This window comes from Epinephelus moara, chromosome 4 (assembly GCF_006386435.1).
Source record: "Epinephelus moara isolate mb chromosome 4, YSFRI_EMoa_1.0, whole genome shotgun sequence".
Taxonomy (NCBI): Eukaryota; Metazoa; Chordata; class Actinopteri; order Perciformes; family Serranidae; genus Epinephelus; species Epinephelus moara.
This window is the reverse complement of record NC_065509.1, coordinates 14,575,717-14,599,683: the sequence shown is the minus strand read 5'-3', so window position 1 is coordinate 14,599,683 and position 23,967 is coordinate 14,575,717. Positions and strand designations below refer to the sequence as shown.

General features: G+C 44.2%; 1 protein-coding gene across 1 annotated transcript in view; it reads left to right on the top strand.

Annotated features, from left to right (window-relative positions):
- tenm2a (teneurin transmembrane protein 2a) overlaps positions 1-23,967 on the top strand; it is a 235,680-nt gene that overhangs the window by 174,457 nt on the left and 37,256 nt on the right. The window contains exons 5-8 of the mRNA XM_050042757.1: positions 7,493-7,731; positions 20,086-20,196; positions 21,678-21,883; positions 22,555-22,750. Of these exons, the coding sequence (XP_049898714.1) occupies positions 7,493-7,731; positions 20,086-20,196; positions 21,678-21,883; positions 22,555-22,750 (752 nt within the window). The remainder of the gene's footprint in view (positions 1-7,492; positions 7,732-20,085; positions 20,197-21,677; positions 21,884-22,554; positions 22,751-23,967) is intronic.

The window sequence follows — 23,967 nt, the reverse complement described above, 5'->3', positions numbered from 1 at the left end:
AGGATGAAGATTGATCACCTAAGAACACCCCAGGGCCTGGATGACTGGCAGAGAAAGAAAGAGATAGGAATAGACGAGGGATGGGGCGGCGGTGGGGGGGTGTTGATATAGCAGAGAAATATAAGTCGGGAGAGGGGGGAAATGGAAAGGAATGGTTTACGGTAGTGGAGGGAGAGATAAAGAGGGAGAGAGAGGGAGAGAAATGGAGAGAGGTGGTGATTGAAGGAGATTGTTTTGGGGAGTGTGTGTGAGAGAAGATAGAAAGGCAGAGGAAGGAGATTGGGGCCCGTAGAACATGGATACATTTACCGGTGTGAGATAAATGACTATAGATGGCTGGTGCCACTGTGTATGTGCGTGAGTATATGAAGGTGTGTCTGTGTGTGTGTGTGAGCAAGAAACAGACAGAAATCATGCATTTCTGTGTGTGCATGAGAGCGCACATGTGTGTACATGTGTTGCAGCGTTTTGCGAGAAAGCACCTGATTTCCAATCGGTCCCTTGGAGCCTCTTGGCAAGCTGATGCCAGTTTCAATCTCTCTCTGTGATCTCAGGACATTCCCCTGCACCCCCTGCTCCCTCCGCTGTGGGCCACAGCTCTAGGGGAGAAATAAGATCACTGAGAAGGTTGCAGCATCTCAATTTATCTGGAAGGAGCAGCAGAGGGTGGGGTGGGGTGTGGGGACACTATAGGTTACTTTCAAATGCATTGCTGTGGGGACAGATTCAAAGATGCTACCTGTGGGAGCCACAGGGGCTGGAGGAGAAGAAGAAGGAGTTAGCTACAGAGAAAAGATTCATGCCCAGCCCTGTAACCACGACTGTAATATGCATATGAGAACCACATAATATCATTCATGGTTTATTAATGATATGATCTTGCATACATACAGTATATACTGTAAACATGGTATCTAGTATTATCATGCAGAGCCACTACCCTAACAAACTAAGCTGTATTTTTAACTGCGCTTTCACTTGTTTCAGGTATAGATTTTAAAGTGTAATGCAACACAAAATTTATTTGAGTTGGTAGCACATTCATATTGTATATGGAGAATGCTACAATTAGCATAAATATTGTTAGCAATGCAAATAAAACCTCTTAAAACTGTAACTTTTATAGTAATAACATTGAAACCGTCGTTATAATCACACAGGAGCACATGGAACAGATGATCTGTGGGGAAAAAAAATCATTGTTCTCAGTCCTCGCAAATTGCCTCTGATGGTATTGCCACATGTGAACATCAACAACCGATTAGAGCTGAGAAGTCTCTAATGCAGCTGTCAATCATTTCAATTGCTGCTTTCTACATTGCCTATTTCTCGCATCAAAAGTTTTCAGAAACATATTTTAGTGTATTGTTTAGCTGTAAAATGAGAATGTTTGCTCTGGCCATGTCACAAACTTTGTCATTTTACAGCTAAACAGTACACTAAAGTATGTTTCCAAAAAGATTTGAGGTGAGAAATAGGCAGTGCAGTAGCAGAATCTTTATATTTCATCAGCCTTGCCTAGTTTGACAGTTGATATGATTGGCAACTGCATTAGAGATTGACTCCGATAGAGACTCTGATTGGTTTGTGAGCTGCAGTAGATTCTAGCAAATGCCACTAGATGCAACAGAGGAGGAGGGACATGATTTTTTTCACACACTATCTGTCTGGTGTAATACTGTGTGTATGTAGTGACAGTTTCAGCAAATACGACGTAAAGTTATTCTCAGAAGGAAACCAGTTGTAGCTTTATTGCCCGAGATTCAAAGTTATTGTTGACCTTGGAAACAGCAGCTGAGAAAACAATCATGGTGAGATTGTTTTCTCAACTAAATATCATTCTGGGGGGTTTAAACTGGAGTTAGACACCTTTTCCTGCTTTGCAAATGTAACCACTGCTGCAGTACTGACTTTGTTCCTTTTGATGAAGTCATACCAGACACTTTAGGGAAGGTCAAGCCTGAGCGGGTAGAGGTAGTATATGATAGAGCCACACTCCTTGAAAACTCCACATAACTTTGGTTGATTTGCAAGTGTGCACAGGTGGTTCAGCAGTCAAAAAATGTATTTAACACACACACAAAAAAACATGGGGCTTCCTTAAACCCACTTCCTATAAAGATACAAGTGCAGCTGGATAATATGAACTAAAAACTAACTTCAGCTTAATGCAGACTCTATTGGTTCCAATTGGTGATTATCAAACTAACTTCAGCTGACATTACAACATTCCGCTCTGATTAATTTCAGTAAAGCGAATGTGCAATGTGATCAATTGATCAATCACTTGCTGAGTTTAATCAGACAGATCCTCCTGACACATCTCATCTACTTGATGATGAGCAATAGCCTCATTAAATATGTGGCCCTTTGCCATGTAATGTAGCGCCCCTGCTAATTTTCCCTGAAGCTTAATAAACCTAATATAATATTTCATTAAAAACAGGTAGATCCCCTTGATGTTAGCAGAGATATTGTTTATTTCAGGTGATGTGGTGCCTTCAAAAAGAAAACACTATGGAAATAACAAGGTGTCATTTAGGTCAGAGGGGCCAGCTGTTGTCAGGCCATGAAATGGCTGTTATCAGTGGTTATAAGTGTCATAAATATGGGTTAGATGGGGCCTGCTACAGCTACTAATAGGTTCAGAAGGCAATTATCGGGCCATGAAATGACAGTTTATGTTTATTACAGCCTGTCGTGGCAGTAATAATTAGGCTATGACAGGAGCAAAGGACGAAGTCAGGTGAAGTCGTTTGAAAAGCAAGGAAGTCAGCGACAGGTGGGATGGAGGCTGTGGGACTTTTAGCCAGGAGAACAGGGTTTGTGTCATGTTTAAAATCAAAAGACATCTTTGACTTATTTTAACCAGAACCGGTTGTTTTAACTAGCGTACCATGATATGTTTTCCTAAACCTAACTATGCATTTTTTGCCTCTAAATAAACAAAACAAAATTGACCCAACGGCCATTCAATGACCTTATCACGGCGACAGTTTCTTAACATTTTAATATGCAAACAACTTCTCAAAGGGCAGATAACGACCTTTGAGCCTAATAGTGGGTGTGGCAGGCCTCTTCTAGCCATTTAATAAGATGATAACATCTGAATTGGGTGTTTTGGTGCACTGTTCCTTTGATGCAAAGAAATTCGTAACAGCATCTCTGGATAGTTGAACACTAAACGATGCTTTGTATATTTTTGCTTTCTACACATATCACTCAGCCTCAGAATTGTTCCATGTCCTCCTTCAAAGCAACACTCAGCAAATGAATGCCCATTATACTGCGTCCATCTGCCGATTGTTGTTTTCTACAATTGTAGCAGGGAACAATTCTCATGACGCCACCCTTGAGCATCCTGTGCTCCCCGAGCCTTTTGTTTCATTCTCAGATCTGACCGTTTTTCAGTCACCCCCATACCAAGTCGACCTCCGCTAATTGTTCTCTACCTCTGATGATTATTCTCAGAGTGCTATCCTGAGCAACCACATGTTTGTGAGAGCCGAGAAGATGAAGAGTGTGTGCGCGCGTGCCCGCCAAAAGCGTGTGTGTCCATTCGCTCAAGGGGAATGCGAGCTTTGACTTCCTGCTAATTACCCAGCATGCTCTCTGTTCTGTGGTTAATTGTCCAGGTCCTCTTTTCTCTCAATGGGGAACAGGGTTGGAATGGAGTGAAAACACATCCTCCCTTTCTATCTGTCTGTCTTCTAATCTATAGCCTCCCTCACCATCCCCCATCCTTCTCTTATGTCACTTTGTGCTCCGCAAGGATGCAAATTAAATGTTTAGTGGCACGTACAGGGAGATCTCGTGAAAGAAAACCCACATGAATTTTTATTGTTTGTGCGTGGGCGCCTATGTCTGAGTCTGTGCAAATGTGTGTCAGTGTGTGAGTTAGTGCTTGCTTGTTCTGCATGTATGTGTGTGTGTGCGTTTCATGTGCAATGCATGACAGCAAGGTAGCAATGGTTAGAGTTGGGCAGGGGGTGGGAGGGTGTGGTTGCTACTGGCAGCTCACGAGAAGACGAGGGGGGAAGAAGGGGGGGGGGGTCTCTGTCAGCTCTCTCTAATTATGTGTGACGTTTCCATGCTGGACCACTGTCAAAAATCCCACAACATTCACACGTAAGTACACAGACACACATACAAGCAAACACACACCCCAGCCTAATGATACAGAATTGTGATTGCCGGCTGCCTGCTATGATAGAACCCCTCCATAGTCCTCCGCAACATAAATCAATGTCAATTACCTCCCCAGAGCACATTAGACACTTTCCATTCCTACTCGTAATTAGTATGGCCCATAGACATATTCCCATCCCACACCAAGCTCACAGTGGAGCTTCTGCACACAAACAACAAAGCCAGGAAATGAAATGAATTCAGTGCCCGCGCTCAAATACATACCAGCACATTAAATCCTATACATTGTGTCACGCGGAATGCGAGTAATTGACCAACTCACCCCCTCCCTGCGTTCTCACACACATTAGGGGTATTGTAATTAATTACCGCTGGCCTTGCCATCACAGAGTGGCTGTGAAAATGAGTCGAAGCAAAGACACATGCTGGTTGACCTTGGCGTGTGTGTGTGTTTGTGCATATACACAAGCGTGTCATGCACGTTCTTGCATTTGGGAGCGTGTAGATTTATGCCTGCATATTAAAATTGATGGCTGTGACACTGAGAGGCTGGTATTTTTAGACAATAACCTCATATTTCTTTTGCGTGCCATCTTCTCGCACTCACTCAGCCTCTGTCTGTCGAGAGGGTTTTTTTCCCCCCTTTCTTCTCTTTCCCCTGTTTTCCTTGGTGTCACACAGCGTACCTGACAGGTAAAAGGGGGAGGGAGGAGAAGAGAAGAGATGGAGGAGGAAGAAAGAAAAAAGTCCAGCAGGATACCAATCCAACAATCAGTGGCATGAGATGATGAGAGAGTAAAAGAGAGACAGAACACAGGCTGGCTGAATAATTGATAGAGAGTGCAGCGGTGTTCCCAAACCAAATCTTCATGCTCTGAGCACATCACCTGTTTTCACCAACTGTTTTTAAAGAGGGAAGACACATGTACAGACACGGTGTTATGAAACAGCAGTTATTAAAGACATCAAAAGGAGAGGAGACCACACAGCAAAGCGCAGTTTAGCATTATTCTAAATAGCATCATTATTACTGGTCCTACTAGCCTAGTGTGAATAAAAGAGACAGTGAGCTACAGAAGAAAGAACAGAACACTGACACACATTTTCTCTCACACACACACTCACACACCTGTTTTTATTACTACTTCTAAGGACTCTATATTTGAATCAAACATTGAGCCACTTGACTCCATTTGTAGGGGTGTAAATCACAGGTTTCATCGCAATACAATATTATATCAATTCTTTAGATGATACAATATGTGCTAATATCACAAAGTCTGCCTCGATACAGTTTCGATTTGATTCAATTCAGCGGCCTGCAACATTTAACGTTTGTGGACTATCATTTTGAAGCCTTGAGTTATGAAGCCATCATTATCTTGTTTTTTGAAGCCAGAGGAGACCATATTCGGACACAAGGGTCGAGCCGTGGAGGAGCAAGGGGTGGATCCAAGTCCAAGGAAACTGCTGTGGTAGTAACTTGTTGCTATGCACTAAATCATACCCTGCTCCTTCATCTATTTTACTCTAAATGGGACCAAAATCTAAAAAATGAAGATTATGCAATACTGACAAAGACTTGAAACTAGTGATTGAGATCATAAACTCTATAGGAAAATGTTTACTCAGGTAATAAATCAAATGAGAAGTAGCGTTGTTTGCTGAGGGCTAGCATTGATTAACTTTGCAAGCATGAACTCATTGAGCCCTCGGCAATGACAGGTAACAAAATCTTTGCATCCAAGATTTGTCAGCCTAAATGATGCCTTTTGAAATCATTAAAACGTTGGCAATGTCTAACATTAGCATTAGCTCTCTGATATTGATGGCTGGCCAGCAGTAAAGTTAGCCTAACAATGTCACTGTTCCTGATGCCATAATGACTTGTCTGGGACTCGAAACACAAAGATTAGGACTTGGTTTTGAATCAGGACTTTTGGACGTGACTTTAAACACATCCATCTTGATTTTGTATTTTACAAAGGACTTCATAACCAAGACTGACTTCCTAGTTCAACCCTGGCATACTGTTGTTCTATGCAATGTATTATTAATCTTACCATTGTTATGGGCGAGCATTTCTTGCACCTTCAGACTATGTTGTAGCAATGTTGATGTGTCTCCAGTTCTTAGGGGGTTGCTGTGGTGAATATAATGTTGTAATAACCAAGGAAATTATGTACAAAACTGCAACAATGAGACAGTTTTTTTTTTTTTTTTGAGAAGTAAAGACGAGAGAAAATGTCCTCTCTCTGCAGGAATGTCCTTACTTCAAAGATCAGAAACTCACAAAGAGCAAAGCACTGGAGCATGTGCACCCACACACACATTCTCACAAACACACAAACAAGCAAATTCCACAAAGACTTGCAGACAAAAACTCCCTCTCCCCAGTCATCTTTGAGGCAGTAGAGTGACCTCGCCTCCTCTGATCTGTCACACTCACCTGAGGGCTTTCTTCTGTCGTACCACCTGGAGTGTGAGTAGGGGCAGCTCCTTGCTCCCTGTGCTAGGAGTGTGTGTCGCAAATGATGTCATAAAGGTGTTACAGAAGTTTTTCTTATTATGTCCTTGAAAAGTTTCTGAAGTGCTGTGTTTCATTTTCTTGCCATGACAATAACGTTCCCTCGAGGTCAGATCAGAAAAGGAGTCCGAAAGCAAGGAGGGAGGGGAGAGGAGTTTAGAGGAGAGAAAGGAGATGCTGAGGAACAGGGAGATGTATAAATATATGTGAGAAAGAGTGAAGTAGCGGTAGGTTGAAGAAAAATTATAGCACGGGAAATGGGAAGAGGAGGGGAGGGAGAGTAGCAAAGGCGAAGGGTTGGGTGAGCAGGTGCAGCGATATCAGAGGATAATGGGTAATATGAGCAAAGGGATGATGGTTCAAATCCCTCTTTTATCCTCTCTCTGAGCTCTGACCTCACTGGGGCAACGAGGACAGGAAAGGGGGACGGCAGTGATCCTCTGAAACCATTGAGGGCAGAAACGAGGAACATCGTAAGTGGAGTGAGGCGAAGCGAGGGAATGGAAGGAGAAAAAAAGAGCAGAGCAGGTGGAGGTTAAAAAGAGACCTCGGACTGGAACGGGCTGAATTGGAGACACAATCAGTTCAAGGATGTTCAAACCCATATGGCAGGAAGGGTTCATCGGAAAGAGAAATTGGACAGAAGCTTGCACATATGTGACCCTGTCATCTGGCCTCTGATTGGGTATCTACTCCGTGTTTACTTCGCTACCAGAGCGATTTTTTTTTTTAAACCACTTGTTTCGGCAACTAATAACATGAACATTTGATTTGTCTTTCCCTACCTGTGGAATGACCTTCTAACTCCCTTTTCAGGCACTTCTTGTTCAAGACGTCATCAGGGACCACCCCTCTCTTCAGTAGCTCCTCCCCCGGTTACCCTCTGACCTCGGGAACGGTGTACTCTCCGCCACCTCGCCTGCTACCCAGAAACACCTTCTCCCGCTCAGCCTTCAAGCTAAAGAAGCCGTCCAAGTACTGCAGCTGGAAATGTGCCGCGGTGACCGCCATCGCAGCTGCTGCCCTGTTGGCCATACTACTGTCCTACTTCATCGGTAAGTGATCACGCATTATTGTCCTTTGATTAGGATTTAAAGGAAAAACTTTGACATTTTTCAACCTGGACCCCCTTTTTTCCGTGTTTGAAACTGGTCCAGAACTTAGAGAGAGCACTGCAGCCACAGCAGCAAAACAGGCTGCAATGTAATTCATAAGAGCAATAGTGCACTGTCAATTTACGTCACTTAAAAGTGCTCGTTTTTGCCACTGACAGGCTCAGACTGTTATAATAAGTGTCTGACAACATTATGGAATGGATCCTACAGAGAAATGAAATGTTTTTCCTTACCTTTCGCTAGCCTGTTTGTTATTGTGACCAAGTCTCGCTCAAAGAGGAGTCTCATTCCGAAATATCCCGAGAGGTAACTTGTTGCAGGAAAAACAACAGCGGAAACGTTAGTGAGAGTTGAAGAGAGGAGGGCTGCCAAGAGTGTGTTGTGTTTGGTATCAGAAAGCCTAGCTAGTATTATCTAAAAGATTTAAAGTGACATGGCTGAATATTTAGCTGATTTCAACATGTAGAAAAGTTCCCGAGATTTCAGAACAAGAGCACTTCTTGAGCAAGACTTGATAACACACACTAACAAACAGACCGGATCAGGAAAAAGTAAAGGAAAATGTTTAATTTCTCTGTAGGCTCTTTTCCATAATGTTGTCTGACTCCTATCATAACCATCTGACCCTGTCAGTGGTAAAAAACAGTCCTCTTAGTGAACGTAAATTGATGGTAACAATTGTCCATGGGGATTACTCTGCTGGCTGGAGTGGTCTCTCTCAATACTGGACCAGATCCAGAAATTGTTGCCTCCATTAGTCACTTAGACGCAGGAACATGGGATAACATATTGAAGACCAAGAAAGACCAAGAAATCAGATCTCCCTCTGAAAGCCCCCATGCTTAGTCTCACACAAACATCTCTTTTAGTTCAGCGTGGTTAGCCCTGTTTGTTTCGCCGTGACCCATAATACATGAACTTTGCTCTTATTTGTATTCATCCCAGACCACAGCGAAAAAAAAGAAGTGTCAAGCTAACGGCCCGTTGTAAACACAAAGCAGATTCTCGAGGTGTGAGCTTTGTCACTGCAGCCTCGTGCTGCACTGTCAAAATCAGACTCAGCAGGAGCCCTGGCCTCCACTCGGCATCAGTAAACAGCCGGTCAGACAGACAGGAAGATACATACACCACAGCATACTGGGGCTGTTTCCGCACGCAGGTATCAGTTAAGATAGGAATCCCTAACAGACCCAGCAGAGAAGTGGATGTTTTTCACTGATCTGAAGCCAATGCGCGATAGTCATACTTAAAGGAATGGCAGATACTCAGAGGAGAGCACTTACCGAGCACCTCAGGAGGAGATTCTGATGGCTGTCTACTGGGGGATCTGTCAGGAAGGGAGAGAGAGCATTTCTTTGAGTGTGTAGGAGTGTGTGTGTGGGCGTGGATTTTTATCCCCTCTTGACCTCGTTCACCGGACAAGAGATTGCAAACCCCTGAGTTTGTGTGTGTGTGATAGACAGTAGAAAGTGGAGGCAGAGAAAATGTATGTTTGATTGTGTGTCTCTGTTAGTGTGTGTATGTGTGTGTGCGTGAGGAGGCAGATGTGTCACTGAGCCCTTGATTGGCCCCTTACCCCAGAGACCAGAGTCAACAGATGGGGGATCTGAGGGAACAGTGGCATCAGCAGAAAGAACAACCCCCTTATCTCCTCTACATACATTATTAATATAATTTTACATTATTTATAAATATATATATATTTATATATACATCACCATCCATCTACCCATCTATAGTGAGTGTGTGTGTGTGTGTGTGTGTGTGTGTGTGTGTATCTGAAGGCTTTATGCACCTCAGCGTGCTCGCCGGGATGTGTCCAAATTGCATATGTGCACTCAAGTCTGTGCCCGCGTGTTCATACCCGTGTGTGTGTGTGTGTGTGTGCTTTGTGTACTCCCTCGGAGTGCCCTTGAGAATGGTGTGTGTGTCCTCCAGAGCAGATCAAGGCCCCTTGCCTGGGGCACACAGACAGATCCATCGTCTCCTGAGCTTTCACACTGCGCCGGACAGCCACATATGGAGCTCCGAAACAGGAGCGGGGAGAGGGAGGAAGACCTCCCCGCTGATACTTGAGGGCAGTGATGTGGTGGAGCGCAGAAACTTACCGAAACCTTCCATCTTATTTTATTAGCAGCGCCGGGGCTCACTCGGGGCTGTTATGACAGAAATATTTGTTTTCATCAGAGGACTTGTAATTGTTAATAATATTAAGCTGATAAGGAACTAATGAGGAAAATAATTCAAAAATGTGTCTATTCCTGAGAACATAATTGCTTGCCTTATCCACATTTTTTTTTATACCCACTACATCAATGTTACTGCACCATCTGGGTACTTGCCAGATACATACAACTTGTTAACAGCATCGCCTGTCTGTCTTAATAATTGTTAGCATTAGCTTGTTAGCTGTACTAAGAAATGACTTTATTTGTGGGAGCATTTATTTAAAAGAGACTGCCAGAGATGCTCTCCTCTTACAGTGTGAATATAATGCGCTGTGTAATGGTGGATTTTTTTGAATGGGATTCAGTGAGCGAGGAGCTTGAGTTGCTAATAAGTTTTCCTTTAAGCTCCACTTTCTGTGTTTTATTATATGCCAAACGTCAGTGCTTTACCACCAAACTTAATTGTGCAAGTGGCTATAATTCGGTAAGCTGAACAAGGCTGAAATGATATTTTATTGTTATTACAGTATTACTTTTGCTAACTGTGGGGCCCCTTTTTCAGCTGTTGTAAGGAAATGTTTTGCTCTGGTGTTTTTGTCTGTGCTGAACAGAGCTGTAGCAGTGCTGCCAAGCCTGAAACCCTAGTGTTTACCTAGCTTTTTGTAGCGTTAATCGTGCAGCGAGTTTCAGTCGGAAGAGTTCACAGCTCATAAGGGGGATTTTGTAGTAACTTGTTTGTGTGTGTGTATGTGTGTATGTGTGTGTGTGTGTGTGTGTGTGAGAGAGAGAGAGCCCGGCACTCACTGGGGGAATTGTGCAGAGCACCCAGAGCCATGCAGCGTGAAGAGGACCCCTCTGAGGCGTCCGCCCAGGAGCCCGCTCATAAATTACACCAGGACACATGTGCCTGAGCAGCACTTTTCTTTTTGTGCGTGTGTGTGCGTGTGCACGAGCACTCCTTCCCTCAGAAGTACCTATAAGATGTGTGTGCGACAATGTGTGTGTCTGATTTCAAAGCTTTGAGGGTGTGCAGGCCTCAAACTATTTTTTTTTTTTCTTCAGTGCTTCTCAAGGCCATAAATAAAGCTTCAGAAATTGCTCGACAATCTTGCAGAAACACACACACGTATGTGCGCACACTGAGAACCTTTTAGAAAGGCTGGACTCAGCATGCTTCAGGGGCACAGTAGATGATATCTCTTTGAAGCTTATTCACTGTGTCCCACTGTTAAAAAGGAGTCATGGGGACGAGATAGCATGGAATAAACATGTGCAGCTGTGTGCATTTCTGTACGGGAATGTGTGTCTCTGTGAGTTAGAGAGAGTTTATTTTTATAAGAGGACAGGCAGTGAAATTTTCAGTTAAAGCATTTGGCCCCCAACTCCAGCGGAGTATGGCCTCATCTTTACGTGTGAAGGAATGACTGAACGGATGGAGGGAGGAGGATAAACGGGAGTGCTTGTTCTTCATTCCCCCGGCGTCTTGTTTGCTTGCTCCGCATGGAGCACCAGAGCCAAAGGAGAGGTGGTTGCTAGGATACAGGTGAACGGTTGGCATACAGGAGGGAAGACAGGTCCGTCATTGTGAACGGCAACCTGGAGAGAGCGAGATAGAGGAAGGCGAAGGGAGAGGAAAAAAGAGAGGGGTGGAATAGAGTTGGAGCAGAGAGGGCAGAGGGGAAGAAGGGAGATGCGTCACTGTCAGCATGCAGCCAGAACATAAAGGGGAGAGGAAAAGGAGGATAGATGACTAGAGAGACGGAGGAGAGGAGGGCTGAGGCTGATATGTCACTGTTGGCGCCGTAAGGGATGAGAGAGCGAGATTGAGGAGAGGGGAATAGGAGAGGCGCGAGGTCTGTTGTTTGCACTGCCGGGGAGAGAAGGGGAGCTGACGGGGAGGAGGAGCGGGAGTGACAAGACAGCCTGGTGTGGAGAGGAGAAACTGAGGGGAGGCAGAAGGAGGAGAGATGAAGGAGAGCGTGGCCTCCTGAGGTTCTGTCACCTGGAATAACTGTGGGACTAATGTCTCCTAATTGATCACAGCAAGCGGAGAACAGAGGGAGTGTGACAGAGAGAGGACAGGACAGAGGGAGACTGTGGAGGACAAGAACAGGGGGATAACGGGAAAAGAAGTTAGAGCAGATAAAAAGAGAAGAAGTCTCAAAGGATGTAAAATGTACAGAAAGGGAAAAAGGGAGACAGAAAAAGAGATGGATTGTGGTTAGTAAGGAGAGGAAAGGCTGGTTTGATACATAGATGAAAGATCGAGGACATGTCAGAGTCCAGGTGGACTGTTTTCACACACGCACCGCCCGTACACACACACACACACACACACACACACACACTGACACATACACACAGGTGTGCCCTTGACTGCAACGACTAAACTTGCTCACGGGCGCTGGTGTCACCTTTGCAGGGGTGCTCCGTGTGAATGTGTGCGTGTGTGTGATGGCTGAATTTGTCGGGCACAGTGGCATACTCCACATGGTATTGTCACCACTGATGAATGAGAGCACGCACACACACACATGCACACATGCACGCGCACACACAGACACAATGTATTTTTAGTCTTACTTCCAAGCTCCCCTGTCTATTGATTAAACAGTCTCACACATGCCACACACACACACACGGAGACACACATGCACACACACTGTCATCGAGTGTGACCTTCATGCCTCCACGCCGACCACTTTCCATCCATCATTGCTGTCTCGCTGTACCAGACTGATCACAATCGCTTACTGCCCATTCTTCCCGGTTATAAGTGTCTCACTTCAGTGCATTCATATCACTGCTCCCTTACATAATAACATGTTAATGATTTTTACTGTGCAAAGATATATAGCCCTGCCAAAATACACAAAGTATTATTCTAATCAAATCTAATCATTTTCCTAAAAACTTTGCATCTTTTTGTCATCCATCAGAATGTAGGGAGACGCATGCACTGCCAAAGTAATCATTTAAAAGCTGGCTTAAAAAACGGTGGCATTTCGGGAGAGTGTTACTCCATTTTGAACCAGATTACTTTCAGACTGAGTGTTACCTAATACACACCTGGTACACAGGTGCATAGGAAAATGAAATAATACGAAAGAAAGGGTTGAATTCCTTCACATCGTCGGCGAGAGTTTATTAGAGACACGGCGTTTCAGTCAGGGGCCTTTGTCAGGCATCAAATTCACAATGTGAAACAACACATCTTTATATTAAAGCCCCGGGCTGTAACAACCAATCAAAGAGGAGAGCCAATTTTCAAAACACCTGAGACAGTTATCACATCGCACTGATTAAAAAAAGGATCAGATCACTTTAAAACAATTTCCCCTTAGACTTAAATGTTTCCTGCCACAAAATATCACTGATTATCACATTTTACAATAAATAATCTCTTCCTGCAGCACTGATTAATAACGAGGCTCCCAGTTTATTTTGCTTGTGACCCTTTAAAGCCAAGCAATGCCTCCGCTGTGGGTTGAAAGCATTCAACCAAAGAGTAATGTTCTCTTCTTGAATTTCAATAGATTTTAGAAATAATGGAGGTGAAATTATTCATGTCACAATAAAGAAAGCAGAGCACAGAAAAAGTAATTAGTAGTTTTTGCAGCAGAAATATGATTTTTACTCCTCGTTCCTATCTTATTAATCATATCACAACTCAGCTTTATCTTGCGACCTCTTGGGGGGTCCCAACATAGAATTTGGGAGCCGCTGTCTGAGTACATGCTTCAAGTAATAAAACATGAAGAGAAAAATTGGGAGGAAATGCAAATACATTGCAGACTGAGTTTAAGATTTTTTTAGTTTTGGCGCCCCATTTTTGGTTTAACACCATCTACCAGTGATCCATTATTGCAAGCTGTTCAGCCAAAGTTTGACGTCCCCCTCTTGGGTTGCTTTATTTGAATAGTTTTTAGAGGCTCGAGGAGTTCTGCTGTTCTTTATTCTGCAATAAAATAGGCAACGTTTTGACAAAGATCTGAAAATGCATGTTTTGAAGGCAGGTATATGACTCTTTTCCCACGTCTTTCCTACCTTTTTAATCATGTCGCAGCCTGTCACATTTTTCTTTGCGACCCCTTGGGGAGTCTCAAACCACTGCCTTAGTAAAATGAAGAGAAAATTCAGATATGCTGCTGATTATGTGTCAGAGTTGTTAACACTTTTATATTATTATTATTTTAAAGAGATTTTCTCATTTTTAAGGTGAACTGATGTCTACTAGTGACCACTTATCACAGTTCTAGCAATGTTTCTTTCTTTTCCTTGAAGATACTATTCATTATTTCACATTTTCAAAAATAAAGATTAAATAAAAATCAGAAAATTATATGCTTTTGGAGCAGGATTGTGCTTCTTTTTATTGTTATTATTAATCATCTCTGGAAGAAAAAAACAGGGAGAAAATGCAAATTTTTACTTTTTAATCCAGTGAAAAAGTTTAAAAGAATTTTCATAATATTAATGATTTTTTTTTTTTTATCTCACCTTTTTAAATAAGAAACAAAAACAGTGAGACCCGGAGTACGTGTATGGACTGTCTGCTCAAGTTGTATCAGACCTGCAGGTCTCACAATGTGGCTGCTTTCCAAACCACAGCTCCTTGACCCCAAAGTCCCCTCTCACTCTGCATGTGGCTTCCCTTCTGCTGATCCAAGGTGGAACAGCGAGAGGTCAGGATGTGTCGCTCATGCCAGTGTGGGTGTGTGTCCATATACATTTGGAGTGTGTGTGTGAGTGTGAATGTGTGCTGAGGTGAGGGCATATGGTGAATGCAGGAACCTGGGCATAAGGATCAGACATGGAGCGTGTGTCCGTAGCAGCAGGGCCTGTCGTACTGATAAAGGTTAGGATCTTACCACACGCTGCCAGTCCAGGAAAAGGCCAGGGCATGGCCAGGACCAGGGACAAGTTGCTATACCATCTGCACCAGAGGGATAAATGGGTCATCTGCACTGGCCAGGTGATACAAAGCAGGGTGCACACTTGTTCAGACGGCACATGGTGGAAACATCAATGTTAATCCCTTGACTTTCTGTTTGTATACATAGAGTTTCTGCACGTGCTTTGGAGGATATATTGTATGCTTTGATGTGTGCATAAATGCAGAATTTGCACGTTTACGGACATCATTGCTGAGTGCCTGCATTGGCGTGCATGGGCTCATTTCATTCATTTATTTCCTCATTCATTTATTCATTAGTGCGGGTCTTATCTGGGCCCAATCGTTAGTCCAATTAGGCCCATGGTGCTTCACTAGTCCTGTATTCGAAACAGGAGATGGATGAAGGCAAAGTGAAAGAAATCACTGTCCTCTCTTCTCCTCTCTCTGTCTCTCATTTTCTTTCAGTGTCTCCGTCTCTTGGCCTCCAGAGCATACTCTTCCTTCGTCTTTCTTCCTCACTCGTTCTCTCTCGCTCTCTGATCTGTGATAAGATAGCATAGTTCCTCATATCCTGTTTCTAATACAGATCGATGAGAGGGAAAGGGCCGAGGTAGGGAGGGATGAGACGAGGCAGAGTGGGTTGATGTGGAGAAGAGAAGGCGCGGGGAGGGGAGGGGAGTGGAGGGGAGGGGGTCAGGGTAGAGATATCTGAAGAGGAAATGAGGATTCAGAAAGGAGGACATCACTCAGATTCACATCTCTTTTCATTTAGCCCATCACACACATGCATGCACACGCACGCACGCACACACACATGGCTACATCTGCGTCGGGCCGTCTCAATATTTCAGTGCCAATAAGGAAGCCATTTCTGCTGTGTGATTGAGTGAGCTGCCGTTTCTCTGCGCTATAGACACTGTTTTGCAGGTGGGAGCTGCGAGGAAAAACTCACATAACCTTTTGTGTTGCAGTCAATTACAGTTCAGTTGCATCAGCTGGGTGAGGAGGTCCCGTCGGGGGTTGCAGTGTGTGTGTGTGTGTGTGTGTGTGTGTGTGTGTGTGTGTGCCCGCGTGCGCGCATGCACTTGTTGTTAATACCGTGCAATTTATAAGCATGCATACGCAGATACACACACAGACACACACACTCAGAAGCAGACAAATTGTCTCTCTCAGTGTCTATGACCCCCAAGGGCAGCAGCCAACCGCCGCCCCCGTCCCTCTGTCTGAGACTCTAAATGATCTCAGCAAGCAGCGCCTTCAAAACTTAGCTGAGAGAGAAGGCTGCTTTATTTATAGACTACATAAGTGGATATTGTGTGGTAAATTCTAAGAAATATCCCAAATGGCCTGAATATTGAGAACCTGAGGCAGCACACTGCTTTTTCCTCAGCCTCTCCCTCCATATTAACACTGCACCCCTTTGCCGCAGAGATGGAGAAGAAGGTGGTACAGCAAGATACAGGGCGTTTTCTCGGGTGGCTGCTTTTTGTGCATGTGTTTGTTTTGGACAACAAAATGTCTACCAACTCGCTAAATGAGGGCCGTGGAGATGGGGGGGTTGGGAGGGAGAGGAGGCAGGGAAAAGGCTTCCTAAACCAATTAGCAGCCAGGCCGAGGATGGGGGGCTGGTCTCAGCTACAATTACCGCCCTAATTGAGGTCAGAGTTGTTAATTTAGTGGTGAATTAGAACAGTTAATATGCATTTATCAGGACGGCCAGGGGAGATGGCAAAGAAAAAGTGTGTTGCCCATGTGTGTGTGCGTGCATACACTTGTGCTCTCTGTGTAATCTCAGTCGCATTGCAAGAGATTACGCACAAAACACGCAAGAGGCCATTCTCTGCCTTTGGTGCAATTAGGAGCAGTGCAATTGGTTCAATGGGAGATGCTGCCTTTTAAATAGGCAATGATATGGTTGAGTTGAGGCAGAGAAGGGTGAAAGACACAAGCACACAGCGGAGGAAAGCAAGTGAGAGAGGGAGAGAGTTTGCACAGTTGGAACATGTTCCAGAGAACAGAATGATGATGATACAATATTTTCCAGTCAGGGGACAGTCAGTGCACAGTCTGCCTACAAAGTCACCTTTCTCCATCTCTGCCGCTCTCCTTTTTTCCCCTCTCATGCAGAAATCCATTTGCACCCTTTAACTCGGAGACGTATAAATATTTCCCAAAACACACGTAGCCTACACATGGGCATTGTATTTCTGTCTGATTGCCTGCGTCGAGAACCACTTACTGTCAGAGGATGAATCACGACCATCTTTTTCTTACCCAACCAGTCAACGAATACAGGGCCACTCATCCCTTAAATCTTTCCTCTCCACTTGCCATCTTCTTCTCCCTTTCTCACTACATCTGTACAGGCCCTTATTCATCTCTTCCTCTCTTCTCTGCAACATCATCTGGTGCCTGTTTTCCTGCTCTTTTTTTTATCCTCAGGGGATTTTATGTGTTCTTTAATATTCTCTCAGTTCTCGCTGTCCTCCAGTATTCTCTCTGTTCCTCTCCCTTCTTCGCTCTCCTCCTCTCTGCCGAGGTTCGGCGGCACAGTTTCTTCAAGAGCTCCTGACCCCCGTCTCCGAGCCCGGCCACCACCTCCTCCTTTTCATCTGCCTTGTCCCTCTGTCCAATCAGTCCGTCCTTTTTTTGTTTTGTTTTCCGTCACAGGATCACGTGTGCTGCCGCTGTTTCAGATGCTGTCTTTTGCAGATGATACTGGCAAGCACTTTGCCTCTCTGAATTATGCATCGAGATTACATAAAAACCTCTTGAAGCAACAGATCTATTTTTAATCCAACTCGTTTGCTTGTTAAACCTGCTTCTCTGTGATCTTTCCATGTGTGTACATGTGTGTTTGTGTATGTGTGCGTGTGTTAAAATGAACATGACTAAGAAGACAGAGATTAAAACGGAGGAGCACAGCCCAAGTCAGACTATCTCTCTTGTTCTCCTCGCGTCTGTCAGTCGAATTCAATTCAGATAGGCATTATTGGCATGGCATTTAATAAAGCCTTCCAATGCAGCTTGAAAACAGTAATTACGGCAATTATGATCCAAAAAGAAAATGCTTAAAATTATGGCAACACAAAGCTAAATACATCAATTTCAGCAGTTTCATTTTGGCTAAAATTACACCCTAACAAAGTTACAAGTGTTGTTAAAATGAGGGATGGTGCTTGTAAAGAGAATGATAACAAGTGTCTCTCTTTGTCTCTGTCTTTCCTTCTCCCGCTCTCTCTGTCTCTCCTCCTGCTCTTTGTGTTGCTGCAAAGAAACCTGTTGACAAAGCACTGGCTTTTGTGCTCTTGTCGCCGAGGAGTAAGAGTGCCATCTATTGGTCAACTTCTCACAGCCAGCCGTAGAAACACAAAAAAAGAGGACAGGAAAAAGCTCATTCGGGGAAACCGCACATGTGCACCGACCCTCAAACGCATACACACACACACACAATGAACAGCCATACACAATAAGCTCGCTATAGGGCTGTCTGATGTGTTCTTGGGGATGACCTAGATTGAGAGCACCGTCACAATAGACTCACTATTGCTTACTGTCTCCTGCTGATTCAATAGGTAATCTTTCCATCGACTGCTTCCCATGATACCATCTCTTTGCGTGCGCATGGGGCTGAATGTGTGCGCGGATGCATGTCGGCGTTATCTACAAGGAAGGACAGGCAAAGATAAGAAGAAAAGACTAAGAAAAAAAGGGGGGAATTAAAAGAAAAAAAGGGAGAGGGATGAAGGTCAGCGTGATGAGAGAGGAGAGGGCAAGAGGTGGATATAAGAGAGAAGAGACAGAGGGGGGAGGAAGGACACTGTAGTTTCTCTGCTCCTCTCCCCTCTCGCTCCGTCTCTCTTGTTCTCCACACCAGCCCCCCCATGAAAAATAAAAAAGAGCTGACAGTGGAGGCCGGGCAGCAGCCGAGGTGTCAGCGCTTTCCTTTGACCAGGAGCGAGGGAGGGGAGAAAGAGGGAAAGAGAGGAAACATAAAAAGGAAGAAACAAAGAAACAGATAGAGGGGTGGGGGGTGGGGGGAGAGGGAGATGGGACATTGGGGGGGTGAGAATGAGTCTGCCCTGGCAGCAATTCCTAAAGCCGCATCTTCTTTTCTTGCAACTTTTACACTCATCCCTGTATGTGTGCAAAAACTGGGCAAGTGGAGATAGAATTTGACAAGAGGGAAATTGATTCCCAGGCTTCAGATGCAGGTGTTATAAGGCTCATGTGGTGGGGATAAGGCCATCGCTGAGAGGCATGCAATAACACCTACATAATGCATTGTACACAATCATGCATCCACGCCATGTGCACCCTCTAAGCTCCCATCACACTCTTCATGTATATATACAACCCTGCAGGTGCATTGTGCCCTTTTTATAACATATTTTAATAAATATTCAGACGTGAACAAATGATGCATCTTGAGTTTTTCTACTCAGGAGATTGTTCAAAAGCATTAGAGAGATTAAAACAATCATTTACAACACTCAGACACAAACCAGTCACAAAAGAAAAATAAAAGAATCACAGAATTTACACTTTTGTGTACAGTAAGGCGACTGTTTCCGTATGTGTAGTTTTTTTCCTGCTGTTTCCTCTCTCCTGTATTTTTTGGGGGGGGGGAGGCGTCGCTTGGCAGCAGGCTAAGGAGGGAAGAGACACGAGGAGAGTAAAGAGCTGACAAAGTGAAGAGCGAACACACTCGAGCAGTCTTATACCACCAGCACACAATAACACAACAGAGGACAAAAGAAGAGGAGAAGGGAAAGGAGAGTCATAGAGCGATCTCTTCAGAGAGCAATCTGTCACTTGCTCTCCGTGAGATGGTGTAAAGGCTTCCAAATAAAAGCAGGAGACGCTGTCAGGTTGAAAGAAGATTGCGGGAGGTTAGGGGTAAAGAAAGCGCAAGAAAGAGAGATCTTTAGGGTTTTTTAATTGTCTGTTTTGTACGACAGTTTCTGTGCTGTAGGTTGCCACTTTGTTAACAGTGTTTTTGATTGATACGCAAAAGCAGCATTCCATAAAAGCTGCACCGGTTGCCGTATAAATGACAGATCAGACTTAGAGGTTTGGCCTTCCTGTGTTTCTGTGGCTTGATGAGCTTTCAAGTGTGGCTTTTTTTATACCCGGCTTGTAGACAATCCGCCGTTCAAGTCATATGTCCTTACGCTGTCTCCCTCCCTTCTCTTTCTCTCTCCCTCTCCGCCCCTTTGTGTGCAGCGATCAACTTGCTAGGTTTGACATGGCAGCTGAAGCCATCCGACGGCCCTGTGTTAAACAACGGATTGGGAGTCAACAGTGACGTGGCCACGCTGCCCTCTGGAGGCAGAGGTATGAACTACAGCACACACAGACACACACACACCCCCTCATATAAGAATTGACACGCTGCATGCAGAGTTACAAGGCAAAACTCAGGTCTGGAAGGCATACAGCCTGCTCTCGAAAAGATAATGCTGGGGATATTCATATTTTCTTATTGTCAACGCATTCCATGAAAAGATCCAAAACAACAATGGATTAACCTACTTAGATGTATTGTGTGTGTATCCAAAATGTGATATAGCTTTCCCTTCTGTGCCACAAAGCTCCTTTGTCGTCCAAAACACATCAGGTCACTTCATTCTTTCATTACGATGAGTATCAGCACTGTACTTTGTTCTGACTCAATGCCACATACAGAGTCCTGGTACTGTAAATATTTACCAGCATGCCAAATGTGTGTTAATCCACTGCTGAAAATAGTCCCCAACAAATGCAGTATTTACTCCTAAAATAAAGCCATATATTTTTGATGGATGGATGGTGGAACAAATTGTCCACAGCCAGGGTAGGAAAGTCAGAAAGTATTAAAGGACATGCTAGCACATTGTTGGATTTGTTGAAAACAGGAAAAATACAGAATAACGCCAGGCCTGTCTTCTAAGGCTTTTAAATGCAGCGTCTGCTGTGAGTAACATACTAAAACAGTCCAATAGATTTTTTTCCCCCCACCAGAACAGGCTCAAACCAACTATAATATTTTCATAATTCATGACACAGTACTGGCTGTGCTATCAGTATGTGCTGTTTAACCACTCCGCTGAGTTGTGTCGAGCTAGGTTTATCGTCTCAGTGAGAAGCGAGGTAAAACACCAACTGCCTCACCCCCCTCCCTCCCTCCTCTCTTTTAAGGCCCCCATGCGGCTCTCTATCTATTCTTCTTTCACTCGCTCGATCTCGCTCTGTAACACACACAGCATGTACTATAGGTACGTGTGGGCTGCTGCTCTGTGTCTGTATTCTGTATTAATGAGAGGACTGTTGTGTTGTGTTCCCCAGCCGTCTAGGCCAGATGCTGCTGTTGTTCTTCTCATTGTTACTTTTATTTCTTCGCTATTCTGCACACAAATCCACACACACACAAGCACGCTCAGTCTTTTTCTGTCTGGGCCCCAGAACTCTGCTGTTAGATGACTGACCTGATTGCAGGATGCTGTGTGTTTCGGCGTGCACGCCTGTCTGCTTGGAAAGCTCTGCCCTGCAGTTCCATCAGCCCGCTCTCATTTGAGCCCAGATAACAAAGTCCACAGCCTTGCGGGCTTTGACACAAAGGCATCATTTTGCACCCCAGCGTCACATGCAACAACACTCGTTTTAACGTAAACTTTGGGCGCACAGTTTGCAGAGCTAATGGTGCTCGTCCTCTGCTATTCAATGGCCATGAATTTTTATAGCAGCTCATTTCCAGTAAACTGTGATGATTAACTATTGACTCTCTCAATCGATGCTTTTAATCACAGATTATGCAGTTTCTTTTCCCCTTGCTCCAGGTCCGTGGGCAGGCCGGAACAGCAGCATAGACACTGGCAGCATCGAGGTCGGGAGGCGGGTGACCCAAGAAGTCCCTCCAGGAGTGTTTTGGAGGTCCCTGCTCCACCTCAGCCAACCCCAATTCCTCAAGTTCAACATCTCCCTTGGCAAGGACGCTCTGTTCGGAGTGTACATCCGCAAGGGTCTGCCTCCCTCACATGCACAGGTAAAAACCTGGCACCGAGTGCAAACAAGATTCTACATCTTCTACACCTGTAGGGTAAAAGGCTAATCACACAGAATTATAATTTTATTCATTAGGAACACATTATCTTCATATTGATCAGCTAAAATGGAGAATGCATTAAAAAACTTGCTTGCGTCATGGGACATTTTAAAATTAATTTGTGATTCATTATATTAGTTGTTTGAAAAAACTCATTTAGTCTAAGATTTACACTTAATTAAATTTCACAGTAATGTAACTTTTACTGCCTCTTATTAATTAGAAACTACTCAATTAACAGCAGATTTGATTTGTAGAATGGGATAATTGCATCCGGATAAGCGTTTCACTGCCTGACCTGACTTAAGCTGGTAAAGACCATGAAGTTGTGGCTTCTGTGCAGCAGTAAAAAAAAAAAAACACTCTCTGAGGTCTTTCCAGAAGCCCAAAGAGAATGACAGCCCTCAAGGATCTCCCTGTTGCATGTTTCATGCTTCCCTGGCAATTTCCAGCCACGCTTACTCCACCCATCTTTTAATCTTCCTGCATATACAACTATTGGTCATTTTTCAAAGTCTAAAAAGTGCCACTGCAGCACTTCATAGTTGAATCATAGGATTCATACTCGCGTTCTCACCTCCGTTCAACCCTGCACTTTCTCTCTCCTGCAGTATGACTATATGGAGCGCCTGGACGGGAAGGAGAAGTGGAGCGTGGTCGAGTCTCCACGGGAGAGGAGGAGCATCCAAACTGTGGTCCTCAATGAGGCGGTGTTTGTCCAGTACCTGGACGCCGGTGCCTGGCACCTGGCCTTCTACAACGACGGTCGGGAGAGAGAGACGGTTTCCTTCAGCACAAACGTCATGGGTGAGAGGGAATCAGCATGTGTGGTGTGGGTGGAGGGAGGGAGTAAGGTGGAGGAGGGAGAGGCAGGTTGGGAGGTAAAATGAGATTAAGCACCAGCATTTAGGAGATGGAAGGAGTACGGAGACAAGGCTATTCGTTAGCAGTGACACTGATTTAAAAGAGTACTCCACCAATTTAGCATTGCACTCTTACAGCATAACACTGTCGAACTCACAATGGATTTTTTTTTTTTTTGTACGACTAAGAATTATCTTTTTTATTCCACCCATTCTTCTTTGTCATCAAACTCTGGTCCCTACATTACCCACAGTGCAACTTGACTGCTGACATTTTGCTTATAGATTCAGGCACGCTAAGCTAATAGTGACTGTAGCCTCAAGCAGAGATGAGGAGCAGACTAGAGCCCTGCGTGGGACTGTTCTCCTAATACTGCTCCTGCCTGCTCCCACAGAGTGTGTTATCTATTCCCGCCCATTCCTGCAGGGTGTGTGTCAGCTCTTGCCCGCACCCGCAAACATTATGACCATACATCCCCACACAGTAGACTGATTATCAGTAGACTGAGTCTTTTCCCGTCTCTCAGGGAAAACATGTTGTTTTATAGTGGCATTAAGAAAAATGAGGAAAGGCACACCTGTCGGTAATAAGTAGCAAAATTGATACAAAATTACATTCATAATTGCAGTTATGCTGGTTTCTCTGGGATTCAGGTTATTATTATTATCTGTAATATCCCTCCAAATGTCCAACTTGCCTTGTTTTTCTTTTGTATCGTAATGTCCTACTTTTATCTTCTTTTCCACTTCACTTGTTGACTTATCCATCCATCATGTTAATTGATCTCTGGGACACCAACTTTTTTTTTTTTTTTTTTTTTTTTAAATTTGATCACTCACTCCCACCTGCGAGATTTGTGTTCCATGGGATCCAATGCAGTCCACTACAGCAGACTACAAATGTCTGGCAAACTCTCTTCTCTTTAACTCCACAGCCCCAACCTTAAACTTGTAGTCTTCAGCCCCAATGTATGCTGACTCAAGTGACATCACTTGAGGTACTTTATCAGACTTTGAAATGCTCCCCCTGGAGCCACTACAGGCTTCTCAGCCAGCACTGGATATTAATACAACGTCAGAAAGACAGTAGACTCTTATGTCTGACAGACGTTAAATTTTGTTTAAGAGAAAATTGGGTTGACAATATTTTAAATGTATAAC